The sequence below is a fragment of the Equus caballus genome, chromosome 7 (genome assembly GCF_041296265.1).
Source record: "Equus caballus isolate H_3958 breed thoroughbred chromosome 7, TB-T2T, whole genome shotgun sequence".
NCBI classification, from domain to species: domain Eukaryota; kingdom Metazoa; phylum Chordata; class Mammalia; order Perissodactyla; family Equidae; genus Equus; species Equus caballus.
Genome location: NC_091690.1, coordinates 90,904,583 through 90,918,925, shown reverse-complemented (window position 1 = coordinate 90,918,925; position 14,343 = coordinate 90,904,583). Strand labels below are relative to the sequence as shown.

The 14,343-nt window shown below is 42.4% G+C and overlaps 1 protein-coding gene across 4 annotated transcripts in view; it reads right to left on the bottom strand.

Moving 5' to 3' along the window:
• NELL1 (neural EGFL like 1) overlaps window positions 1-14,343 on the bottom strand; it is a 753,092-nt gene that overhangs the window by 667,197 nt on the left and 71,552 nt on the right. For all 4 annotated transcript variants that reach the window (XM_023646175.2, XM_023646174.2, XM_070273436.1 and 1 more), the window contains exon 3: window positions 4,098-4,248. In XM_023646175.2, coding sequence (XP_023501943.1) covers window positions 4,098-4,248 — 151 coding nt within the window. The remainder of the gene's footprint in view (window positions 1-4,097; window positions 4,249-14,343) is intronic.

The window sequence follows — 14,343 nt, the reverse complement described above, 5'->3', positions numbered from 1 at the left end:
GTAACCCACGACAGAGTCGCCAAGACCATCACTTGACATGGCAGGACACTAGGGCGAGGTCAATTAAAAGCAATTGCAAAAGCTTACATGTCTGGTAGTTGACAGAACCGGGAATTGAACCCAGGTCTACCTGGCATCTAAGTGGAATGTTCTTCCCACCACAAGAACTCAGAAAACTGAGGAGTATCTTTTGAAACAGTATCTTTTAAATTTTTGTTTAAAAAAAGGAGATGCCCTAAGAAGCCAAAAATGTCCTCTTCGTCTCCTCATTGAAGTGCTCCGCAGGAAGGTTTTTATTAGACTCTAGCTTTCAGCTTCCAATCTAATTACGCTTAAATTCAATTTTATCTATAATTTAGGAATAAAAGAAAAACAAAAGATTCCCCATTATATCTTACAGAGTTGCATATACTGGCAGAACATTCAACTAGATTTAATCTATGTTAATTAAGCTTTCCGTTTTATCAAAGCCTTATATGAACACACTTGAATCAGGAAAAATAAACGTAAAATCTGCAATATCCATTAAGATAGTTCAGCAAGACAGATTCATCATTGCTGCTCTTCCAATGTATTCTATTGATATTGGGGGAAAAAAAGAATCCATCAGATTAGACATATAGATTAGAATTAATAATAGAGTGCCCATTCCATGACATAAGCGTCTATTTCAATTGCTACCTCTAGGTACGTTTCCAACATCTTTAAGTTTTTCCATTTCATTCTGTCTACTCACTTAAGACATTCATGGGAACTCAACTGGCTCAATGACCTAGGGAGTTTCCAGATATTGCTGTGCCAAGAAGTTCACTCCCAGTTTAAGGAGTCACAGCTTCCCACATGACCCACCTCTGGCCGCTGTATCCCCACCAGGTGAGAGAGATGCCTGCCTGTGGCTAGAGGAGAACTCAGCCACTGAATGAACTCTTCTGCCATTAATTCAATAATGGCCCTCCCTGAGAGTAGCCGGAAGCCTAACAGAAATTGGAAACAGTGATTTCCAAAACAGTAAATGCAGTTTTTCTGGCTGACAGCTTTGGAAAAGGCAGTTGGATGATTACTTCCTGTGGTGCAAATGATGGCTAGGGAGAGTGTTCAGATCCAGAATGCCGTTCCCCCATTGTGCTTTATCAGCAAAGGTGACTTCTGACCGGAAATTGAACACTACCAGAAGGTTCAGGTGACATACATTGTTTTCCCTTAACCACTGAACTTGAGAAAAAAGTGACTGTGCTTCCTAGCCACTCCTCAGCATCAAATTTCCACCTCGACATCATCATCATCATCATCATCATCATCATCATGGCTTTTTTTTTAATTCAATTTATTTAAATTACAATGGCTTTTTTTTTATTGGGTTCCTATTATATGCCAAGAACTATGCTGGTGTTTTACAAATCCCAAGGTTTTATTCATTTCAATCTCCAGATACCAACACCTTTGCCTTTTCACTGTCCTGTGCAGCATCCACAGGTAGTACAGCCGGGGCAGTGCCTATTCCTGGGACAATATACTCCATGTGAAACTTTGAACTGAGCCATGAAATTTCTGAGCAGCCTTAATGAGAGATGGAGAAAAACAATCTATTTCTATCTATTCAGTAAATATTGAATGTATACTGTATGCCCAAGAGTATTACTTGAAAAACAAAAAAGAAAAACCCTACGTGATACAATCTCTTCCCTATGCTACTTTCATACATGTGGGCACAAACCACATTGAAAACATCCCAAACAATCAAGAGACTGCCTAGTTATCCCAGTATGCATGTCCTCTCCTCCTTGGCACACTGCTAGACAATATCCCAGTAGTGGTCAATGAAATGCGGCGCAGGTAACATATGACATTTCCAGGCCTGGTCCCTAAACCTATTTAAGGAGAATATGATAGAAGTCTAATCACAGTAGAATCCACCCCTCCCAGATATCATAATTCAAGGAGAAAATAAAAAACACACAGAAGTTGAATAATACAACAGAAAGGTGTCACGTATAAAGTGGTATCTGTATATATCTATACACACACCAAAACCACCATCCTTTTAAAAGGCACCACCCAAAAATAAAAATATTGAGCATGTACAAAGTCAGCAGAAAAAGTTTCAGCAATCTCAAATCTATAGATCTTACAGCACATCTTCAATTAACAAAACCAGAAGGCATCCATCAAGTATTTAACTTGATCGCTTTGAAATTTTTAAACACCCTTCTAATTGGGGTCAAAGAGGAAGTCAAACTGAAATTAAGAACTATGCCAAAGTTCAGAAAATGAAAACCCTAAATAGCAGTATCAACGGGCTATAGCCAAAGCAATACTCACAGGAAAAATAAAGCCCTCAGTGATTGTGCTAGTAAACAGGAAATACTGAAAACAAATGAACCCAACATCCGAGAAGCTACTAAAAATACTACTAAAAAGTGATAAAAAAGCAGAAATCAATGAAATTAAAATGAAAAACCGTAGACTTGATCAATAAAACTAAGAATTGTTTCATTAAAAAGGCCAAGAAATTACACAATCCTGTGATGAGCGTGACCAAGAAAACAAAAAGGAAATACATATACTTCACATTACAAATTCAAGAAGATGTAACCACAAATATGAAAATTTTATTAAGGAGAATATACTGTCCAACTATTTACCCAAAAAACGATCTCAATGAAATATGATTCTGACAACACATAAATCAACCCAAAGAAGAGTTTAAAATTAAATAGAACTATGCCATAAAAGATGGAAAATGCACATTTCCAGTAATAAAAGGTTTCCCAGCCTCCCGGAAAACAAATTATCAGCCCATGTTCTTTCGGGCTGATTCTACCAGAAACATTTATAAAGGAAGGATGGCCTAGATATTTAAACCAGTCTAGAACACAAAAAGAATTCAAAAGGCCTCAAATTAACCATGTACACAGAAAAACCTACTGTATCTCAATTAATGAGTGAAAACATTTAAGTGTCTAACGGACTTAGCGTAAAGTGTTTGGAACAATGCCCAGCATTTATCAGTGCTTAAAATAGTTACTACTACTATTTTTAGTTATCATTATTAATATCGATGCAAAAATCCTAAATAAAATATTAGTAAGTGTAAGTTTAAGAATTTCAAAATAGTTCAACACTATGGACTCAATGTAATTAATTATGTCAATAGATGAAAGGGAAAAAAACACAATTAACTCAAAAGGTACCCTGAAGAGATATTTAAGAAAACTTAACAATTATTCACGACTTTTTGGTCTTTCAGTAAATCAGGATAAAACTAAATTTCCTTTACAGGGTGACTACATACATATATATTTGTATAGAGTACTAACGTTTCCTTATACAAGCATCACCCTTTCTGAAGCCTTTCTTGCTTACGGCCATCCTTAGTGGAATTGACCACCATTACTTTTACTCCCTAAACACAAATTTCTAGCACTGCACCTACAACATTTCATGATATTTGTCCATCTTCCCTACCAGCTGATGGGATCCTTAGAATAAAAATTCTGTATTATTCACCTTAATATTCTCAGTGTTAAGCACAGTTTCTGCATAAAGGACACAAAATAAATGTTTGTTGAAGGTTGTTGTTAAATATAACTTGTTAACTTGCTTGATGACCTAAATATGATGGGTAGAATGTAGTTTTACAGTCCCGCATCACATTACGACAGGGACATATTTTGAGAAATGTGTCCTTAGGCAATTTCGACGTTGTGTGATCATCATACAGTATACTTACACAAACCTAAATGGTACAGCCTCCTACACACCTAGGCTACATGGTACTTATCTTATGAGACCACTGTCATATATGTGGTCCATCATTGACCGAAATGTCATCATGCGCTCATAACTGTACATGAGCCAAGTCTAGCAGCAGATATAAGATAGGTGAGAAAGACATTCACGAGTGGTCCTTGGAGAGCAAACAAGAAAGCCACTTTGCCCAAAGTAAATTCCTAATGCAAAGTAAGTCAATGTGTTCAACAGGACCCAGGCCTCGGCTAGCTGAATGTTTTCTTGGAGCTACTATCTCTAAATTCCAAGGCATGTGTGTAGCCCCTTCATTCTAAGCAGGTTTTCAAAAGTACAAAGAGCTTTCTTACCTGTTTTCCAGTTCTCGAATGGACAGTATCACTCCTGAAGTTGACGGCTTCTGCTGCACAGTGGCCAAAAAGGTGAATTCACTCTTATTCCGGAACAGCTGAATTAATTTCTCACTCACGTGTGGGGCTGCATGGATCTCTCTCTCTACATCTGCGAGTCAAGAAGGAAGAGCAGAAGAAACAGGATGAGAGAGAGAGGAGACAAGAGTAAGTAAAAAGAAAAGTAATACAGAAGGAAAAAGAAGAGAGAGAAGAGGAGAAAAGATGCAGAGTGAAAAATGTTAGGTCCAAAGGATATAGGTTGCACTTTTCATTTCCCCCCTCTCGTCAACAGCGTTCAGTTTCAGGCGCCACCCGCCACTCCACACAGCTGCATTCATTCAATGCAAAACCCAGTAATGCCACCTGTCACCGTGCCCACTTGTCACTCTGACAAGTTCACAATCGGCCAGCCAGTGATTTTTCTGACAGGAATTTTGATGGGACACTGAGCAATCTGGCCTGCTGCAAACAGATTAAGTTCCTCAAAATAAAGCGGGCAGTCTGATAAATGGGGTCCTAAATTCAGAGAATCCTGAGTCTAGAAGGATCCAAATGCCACTCCACGGGCTCCAATGGCACTTTTCCCATGGACTGAGTTCTTCCTCTCCGCAACGTATCTAGGGAAACCTGTCCCTGCCAGCAGAGATTTACTAACACTAATAACGCCAGACAACTCTGCTTTTGCTTAAAGAATAAATACAACGTATGACCCACCAGCGTGCCTGGAATTCCCCTGTAAACATGCAGTTGATGACTTTCCTCATGAAATATTTATTAAAGTTGAGGCCAATTCAACTGGCCTAGAGGTGTGTGAGTCCAGCTCATCCTGCTCCTGGACAAGAATCTTTCTTTCTGCAACATCCACATCATGAGGGACATCCATCATTTCATCCTCAGATTCCCCCTTGTCACGATAAACTGGGCATTATCTCATTATTTTCCACTACACTTCCTGGCATCAGAAAGTGGGCACCAAGTGAGCAGAGTTAGAGAAAACCATTCAGAAGATGACACACGAACACCAAAGGCATGTTTGGTGGCCTTCTCTCGTGCCCCGACCACATCCTCTGACTGTATGGTAACTACTTGGTTATTCCTCCAGGACTGCATGAGGAGTCTGGGAAAACATGAAACTTCAAAGGCTGCATTGCCCAAGCAACACCACAGACTTGAATATGGGCCTTCAAGAACCTCATCCTGAAGAGCGGCTTCTAACCAAAGGAAATCCTTGAATTCTTCACCTGGGGCTCAGTCTTCTCACCTGCAAAATGAGGTGATGGACTAGGTGATTTCTCAGGGCCGCCCCAGCTCAGCCTTCTATAATTTGCTGCTTCAAGTTGGCAGCACAGAAAAGGACACTACAGTCTTCCAGCTGCAAAAGTCCAGGCTGTGAATAGCAGGACGCAAGGCTGGGCCTCTACCATGGAGGCACCCAACCCAGGCAGAGCACGCTACCAGCATAAAACCTACTTGGACGATATTTGCTTTGCTGCCCAAAGAAAGGCTTTCTCTACTTCACTGCTAAGTGGCATGCTGTCAGCTTTTGTCAAGGGCTGAGATAAGAGATAGCCACTTAGGGAACGCTTCTATACCTTCTACAAAATCGCAGCCAAAGACTTTCCAAGATGATATTCCAAACCTATTAAAGGTATGAACAAATCACTTTGTGAACTAGAGATTGTCAACGAATGTTCGTCAACATTCTTTTTTATCATTACTGGTAGGCAAAGATCTTCATAATAAATTCTGCCTAGAATTTAGTGCCAGAAAAAACATTTGGCTCTTGAGACTAACTGATATGTTTACTTTTTTCCTTTTTGCTATTTCCTTCTTTACTCATCAATTAGGAATCCACGGATGGGTAGTGGCTGCCTAGAGAGCTCATTAGAGGATTCTGAAGCTTGGGTCCAATGAAGAGGGCCATGACCCATCAGTAGTGTGTTCTGGGGGAAAGAGGTATGAATATCTTGTTGGTTATGGGTGTCCTCACCTCTCACTCAGTTCTCCTTGGGTGATAGTCCAGCCCCAAGGCCAATGACCTCTAGATTTATACCTGCAACCCCTACCTCTCCCTTAAGCAGACTCATTTACACAATATCCTTAATATCTCCAAAAGATGGTCTAACAAGCATTTCAAATTGTGTACACCCACAGCAGAGCTCTCATTCTCTCTCCAACCTTCTATTTCCTCCTAGGGTTCCCAGTCTTAGTAAATGGAACCACCCAGTTCCTCAAGCCAAAAAACTGGCAACTGTCCTGGATTCCTCCCTTTCCTCCACCCTCCATATCCAATCCTAGGGCCAATCAGGAGGGTTCCCTTGTCTGAAATCTGTCTACTTCTTCCCAACCCCTCTCTTAAAACTCGTGTCCAGGCTGCCATCCTCTCCCGAGGGGCTTCCAATAGCTTCCTAACCAGCCTCTCTGCTTCCATCCTGCCCTCTCCATTCTCCACACGCAGCCAAAGTGCTCTTGCTAAAGCAAAAGTCAGAATCATTTCATTCTCCTGCTTAAAACCCTCCAATGGCTTTCCAGTGCTCCCGGGATAAAAGCCAGGCTCTTTGGCGTGACCTGCAAGGTGACCCACAGACTGACTCCTGCCCATCCCTCCACCCAACTTCATACTCTCCTCGGTTTCTACAGGAGCATCCCAGGCCCACTCCTGCCTCAGGACCTTTGTACTCTTCCCTCTGCCCCGTCTTCACAAGCCTGGTCCTCGGTCCTCCTCCTTCAGCTCTCACTGCAAATGCCACTTCCTGGTCACGCCTTCACAAGCAAGCTCTCCGTTAATGTCTATCACACCGGTCTGGTTATGTTCTCCATACAACTTATAATATATTATTATAATCAGCTTATTATTTCCTTACATCACTCATCATAATCTTGTTACACCTTTCTTACCTTCTTTCCCTTCCTTCCCTACCTGACTATAAGATGCATGAGGGCAGACACACATATCTATTCATTGTTGTACCCACAGTTCTCAGTGCCTGGCATAAAACAGGCAGCTAACAAAGATGTAATGAATATCTTAATTTGTTTTCCATTTATTTTTGTCATTTATATTGTTACTTCAAGTAACTACAAACATTACAGTCAGAAAACAGTATGATACCTTTTGGAAAAGTAGGAGACAAATGAGTATTTCAAGAGTTAATGGTTATCAAATTAAAGAAAATGACATTCAGTGCCAGCTCAGCCCCTATTTACAGGACACCCCACCTGACAGCCTAACCCCATCAGACCACGTGCCTGCTCACCCAACCCTCCTAGAAAACCGAGCATCGCTTTGCCAGCTTTGCTCACTTCTCTCTATAAATGATTGGCACACTGAAGTAAAGAGACTCCATTAGCACTCACCAGACTGAAACGCAAAAAACATCTATTTTGATACATTGAGACTTTATGTGCATTCTCATTTTCAGAAAAGCTCTTTCAAGTAAACGTTTACCATAATTCAGCTGCTAAAAGAACACAAGAAAGTAATCCCACTTCTTACAACAAAGAGGCAAGAACACTGGACTAGGTTTCAAGGGACTGAAGGCCACTCTGAGTTTTGCAAGTAAGTAGCTGTGTGACCTTGGATAAGACACTTTACTTCTGAGCCTCACAAACCACATCTGAAAATTGAGAAGCTTGAACTCCATGACGTCCAAGTTTTTTCCTAGCATTGACATTTTGTTTCTGTTAGCCACTTTACCCTGCTCCCAGCCACATAGCGGAAGAGAGTACTGAGGTATTTTCCATCTATAAAACACCCAGATTCTATCATTTTTCTCCTCTGATTTTCCAAATCGACATCACATAAAGCTGTCAATTACTGAAAATAGTGGTATGTCACCTACTTTGCAGTAGCCTGCTTTTTCCCCTGAAGTTAAAAGAGCAACTGATGGAAACCAGTTCATGAGGACCTGTAGGGACCACCGAATTTCCATACTCAACCACTATAATGCATGTTTGCTATATTTGAGAATATTCAATTCTGGTAGAGAGAACACGGAAAAACAAGAGGGATGGATAAAACTCACAGGTGTTAAATATAGAGAGCAAGGTGGAAACCTGTGATACGTCGATGGAATAAATGGAACATAAGTGTGTACACACAGATAAAAAGGAGTGAAGAAGAGTGTTAGTTATAAATAGAATGGGGCGGGAGGACCAAGTCATAACACACAAAAGCTGCCACCTTCAGAATGACAGCTATGTCATCCCTAAATGCCACACCCATTCCATTCCAGTTCTGTCCCCACATGAATCCTGAGAAGTGCTAACAAAACCCTTCACGCTCACAAAGTAACTGGTGAACTACAGCTGTGGCCACGGCTCCTTGCCCCCGAGTCTCTCCAACAGAAGAAGCACTCCACCTCCAGGCCCCCCAACTGAACCCCCTTTTATAACTTCAGCTCCAGTCCGTGTCACCACAGCATCAGTAAGAAGGCTGACAGGCAGAGAAAGACCGAATACATGAACAATGCCTAACGCAGGAGTCCAATGGGGCTGCTCAGCCTTCACCAGCCCCACATACCCCCTTATGCTAAGTGAGCTGGCCTACCCCATCTCTTTCCTTTGCTTCCTCCTTGATATTTGAAAGTGATTTAATTTACCACAGGATTCAAGCATCTGACTTTGGTCTGTTTGGGAGGCTTTTTGTTTTGTGACCTCTGGGAGTATACTTGGAGGTTACCATTGCATCAAGGTCATTTCCCACACAAGACTCACCTACAGTGAACATTTTGCATTTAAAAAAAGACCAAAAAGGGATGTCGTTCCCAGTGCTTAGAGGTTTTGCAGGATCTCGTTAAGAACTGCTAACTCAGCAGCAAGGGTTAAGTGCTTTTCCTTTCCTGGGATGAAAAGCTCTACCTAGTCATTTTTAAAGGAAGACTAAAAATGCTAATGTGATGGTTAAGAATCAGCGAAGAAGTGTTAGGTGAAGGGAGGAGATCGGAGATGGAAAGAAATAAGAGATGGTATTCACACACTCTTCTCTGCCTATTAAAAGAAGCAACTTCATTTCCCTTTTCCCTGACTTAAGAGGGGGGAGGGTGGCAACTTGCGTTGCCAACAAATGTACGCCTGTGTTTCCTCTGTGCCAGGCACTGTGCTGGGCAAGGGGAAAGTGACAGTAACAACAGGTGTTTTTCCCCTCGAGGATCGCTGCATAAGCAAGACAGGAGCTCTGGCACAGGACCCTTCTGACAACAGGTAGGATAGGGCAATGCACAGAGGAAGGAGGGGGACCGTGGAGGCAGGAATGACATCGGGAGGATGTATCTTTGAGCCTGAGTTGAAAAAGATGAGTAAGCGTTTACCAGGCAGGAGAGGTAGGAAGGCGGCGGCGATCATTTCAGGATCGCTGGGTGGCTATCAGCACCCACGTGTTTTCCATTATGCTGGCATTTGTCTTTCTCTGTAAGTCTCTCTCTCACTACAAGTCCAGCAGGAAAGCATCTAGTCAACCTAACATCAGAGGGAACTCTCCACCGATCAGCGAATCAAGGGAGCAATAAACAGTGGCAGCTGGAAACGTGACAAAACAAACACAACAGCCAGCCTCAGCCCTGACCAATGGAGAATTCAGGGGACATCTTAGCAATGATAGCATATTTACACCAAGAAACTCAAGACAGGGCAGCATCCTGATATAGATGTGGCACGTCTCTCTAGCCCGAGCCCCATGTAAGCTCATGATAAGACACCGCAGCAGGTAAAGCAGCACTTGTTAATTCAAAATGGCAGTTAGCTTTTCATTTCCAAGTATGGAGGAAATTTTCCAATTCACAACTGCCAACTGTCCACAGGGCGATTCCTGGTGTGGGAGGGAGGGGGACACAGGTCCCACTGTTAGGTCCTGTGGCCCTTCTTTGAGAACATCAGATGGATCTAAGCAGCTTTCAAAGAAGCAGAAAGTAGTAGAGACACCAGGAGACTCCCGCTTAATGTGTGAGGGATTTCTATCTCCACCAACAAGTTCACAATAGCGTCTCATTAAACCTCATGAGCTCTGGAAGCCAGAATGATACAGCAAACGTGAACGGCTTATTGCGGCACCAAGCAGAGGGTTAACCGCCACGCACATATCATCTCACGATAACCTTAGGAGTAGCCATTATTATTTCTCCGACTTTACAGACAAGAAAACTAAGGCTTACAGAATTTCCATCATTTTCTAAAAGACGCTGGGCTAGGAAGTCACGGAGCTGAGATTCCAACCTGGCAGGCTGCTTCCACCCTCTATACTCTTTGCTCAGCCACATCTGCTAGTCACCAATGTGTTCACATGATCTCAGATCTTGGTGCACGTGGAAAAGGGACAGGTCACATCATGTACCCAGTGCCTGATTCACTCAGGAAATATCTATTTGTACAACCCCTATAAGCTAAAGATCAACATCCGCCCATTTTACAGGTGAAGAAACTGAGGCACACAGAGAAGTTTTATGGTTTGCCCAAGGTCACACAGCAAGTGAGTGGAGAGAACTGTGACTCTTGCCCCAGCAGAGTCGATCACAACACTCCACGGCATTCACTTGGCTCCCCTGCTTACTATTTCATCCTCCTCTCTTTCCCCTCTCCCACCCCCTTGCTCCTGCACTCCAGCCACACAAGCCTCCTTTCCCTTCTTTCCAGGGCTGTGCCCCTCCCCGCCTTGGTGGATTCTCACCTGCAGCCACCTCTCTCTTCTTTCCCTCTCCTTTGAGTACCAGCATAATTGTTACTCCTTCGGGCCAGCTTCCTCTGACCACCCCAGGCCAGCTCAGATCCACTGTATTTTGCTCTCATTGTATTTTTCATAACCAAAGTTTTATGTATGTAACTATTTTATTAATGGCTATCATGCCCACAAGACTGTAAGTTCCATGAGGAATTGTTTACCAATACAGACCCCACAATAACAAATGTTTGTTGCAATAATTAATATATCTTGACTCCAAAGTCTGGAACACAGCATAACAAAGGAGGCTTACCCAAGACACTCAGCTGTAACCCCAACCTGTTGAGAAGTACATTAAAATGATGAGCTGCCTAGGGAACAATAAAGCCAGCTGAGCGTCCCAACTCTTCCATTAGGGGCCGAAACCTAGGGAATTCTGCGACACATAGCATTAATCAATTTTTTGTAATTACTATGTGACTCACTCAAAAGAGATTCCACCATCCCCATAATTTTTCTAATTAGATAGGCGTGGTGAGACAGCTGAGCTCTTCTTATAAACACATAAAATATGTAAGGAAAATCAACATATCCCTCGTCACTAAGAAGTTAGCAAACTGACGCTTCTCCTCACAGGCTGCCTCCCCACACTCACACTGCATCCCACCAGTGACCAAGTCTCCCCCCGAACCCTCATCCCTCCACCCCATCTCAGCTGGACACCCTGGAATAAAGACAGAGGGAAAGCAGGACCGGCCCAGTGGCGTAGTGGTTAAGTTTGCTCACTCCACTTAGCAGCCCAGGGCTCACAGGTTTGGATCCTGGGTAGAGACCTACACACCATTTGTCAAGTCATGCTGTGGTGCCATCCCATACACAAAGCAGAGGAAGAAAGACTGGCATGGATGTTACCTAAGGGACCATCTTCCTCAAGTAAAAAGAGGGAGATTGGCAACAGATGTTAGCTCAGGGCCAATCTTCCTCACCAAGAAAAAAAACAGAGAGGTAAAGCATGGATCCAGCTCTATCTGAATCACAGGATGAAGGAACAGAAAGGAAAAACACTAGTAAAAAGATTTTTTTTATATGATTAAGACTGCATTGTATAAGTTATAAGATTGTTATAACTATCTTGTAAAATAGAGTTTGGGGTATGTAATGTACAACATGGTGACTATAGTTAACCCTACTGTATTGTATATTTGAAAATTGCTAAAAGAGTAGATCTTAAAAGTTATCACAGGAAAAAAAACTTGTAACTGTGTGGTGATGGATATTAACTAGACATATGGTATTGATCATTTTGCAGTATATACATATATTGAATCATTATATTTACATCCTAAACTAATATTATGTCATTTACATCTCAGTAAAACTGAGGGGAAAAAGACCTTGAGGGTATTAAGCTAAGTGAAATAACTCAGAAAGAAATACCGTATGATCTCACATACATGGAATCTAAAAAAAAAATTTATTTAAAAAAATTCATAGATACAGAGAACAGACTGGTAGTTACCGGGGGAGGGGAGTGGGTGAAACAGGTGGGGGGGGGGGGGGGCAAAAGTTACACACTTCCAGTTATAAAATAAGTAAGTCTTGGGGGTGGAATGTAGAGTACGGTGACTATAGTTAACAATGCTGCACTGCATATTTAAAAGTTGCTAAGAGAGGAGATCTTAAAAGTTCTTGCCATAAGAAAAACAACTGTATGGTGATAGATGTTAACATATTGTGGTGATCATTTCACAATATATGCATATATCAGATCATTACGTTGTACACCTAAAACTAACACAGGGTTCGACGTCAATTATATCTCAGTGAAACCAGGGCGGGGCGATTACAACTTGAGGGCATTATGTTAAGTGAAATAACTCAGAATGACAAATACCATATGATCTCACTATACATGAAAACTAAAAACAATTTAAAACTTCAAAAAAAAACTCAGATATAGAGAACAGATTGGTGGTTGCCAGAGGCAGGGGGGATGGGTGAAAAGGGTAAAGGAGGTCAAAAGGTGGAAAGGGGTATTGAAACTAACATAATGCTGTATGTCAATATTTCTCAATTTAAAAAAAGACAGCATTGTATAGCGAAAAAGCTATCCAACAGAAAGGAATGGGTAAGTAAATTAGACTACGCGCCCAATGGAAGTTATGCAGGATAATGTAACGATAACCCAGGTGTTAGAATACCACGGGATATGCCTACACACTACTGTCAAACGGGCACACGGTTGTATGTACAGCATTGCATCAACTATACGTAAGATTTCTTTAGTGATGCAGAGCAGAAAGATGGCAATGGCCTTCAATCAAAATATCAGCAATTAGGAGCTAACACGTGAAATTTTTCTTCTTTGCCCAGGTCTGAGTTTTCCAAATCTTCTCTGAGAATGATTGTTTGGAAGAGACAACAAGTTGGAAGCTAAAATATAAGAACACATTGTAGAAAAGGGGGAGAAACAAGACAGCCATCCCACAAAAGAATATAAGCCCCAATCACCTTGCTCTTAATCACATATTTGTGTCTCTTTAAATTGCTGAGGACGACAGACTCTGCCCAGCCAACCTCAACCAGGCCTGGCTTCCCATGGGCTTCCACTTCCTTCCTTCATAGAGGGGACCAGGCAGCTCCCAGAATGTCTGTGGGGGCATTCGACCTGGACCCCCTGCCCAAGACAGCTCAGGCTGTTGGGGTTGAGGTGTGCTTCGGCAAAAACTGACAGTCAAGCCTCCACAGGAGTCATCTGAATGCACACTGACTGTCAAGAGTCTGGGAACCCCAAGGGCATGCCACCACATTGCATATGAAGTTGTGTGTACACAATAGGTTGCTGCATGCAGGCAAGGACGTTGTTCCCAGCACGGGATGCTCTCCAGGTTCTTATAAAAGTTAAGAGGGCAGTCTTTGTCCCTACCCTCTGTAAACTACCCAGCCATCCACTCATTCATTTGCTCATTCATTCTTTACCTTTCAAATCTTTATTGAGCACACCTCTGAACCAGACACGATGGACACAAAACTAAGACACATCTATCCACAATGGGGCTAAAAGTTAAGTAATAAAAACACAAACATAAATGAATGGGAACCATTCGGTTGTTCAGTTTAAAGACACAAGAAAAGTGGGCATGCTCAGGAGGCATCACAGGGTTGGAATAACCTGGAGCAGGACAGAGACTTCCTCCTCAGAGACTTGATCTTCCCATGAAGCGGCAGCGTAGGGTAGCAGTTAAGAGCTCAGGCTCTGGAGCCTGTTTGGTTCAGAGGCCAGCTTCACCACTATCAGATGTGTGACCCTGGACAAATCAACCTCTCTGTACATCAGCATCCTCATCTCTAACATGGGATTAAGACTGTACCTACCCCATGGGGATAGTATGAAGATTAAATCAATTGACACACGTTAAGCTATTAGAACAGTACATGCCAGGGCCCGCTCCGTGGCCGAGTGGTTAAGTTCACACGCTTGGCTTTGGCGGCCCAGGGTTTCGCCAGTTCGGATCCTGGGCATGGACATGGCACTGCTCATCAAGCCATGCT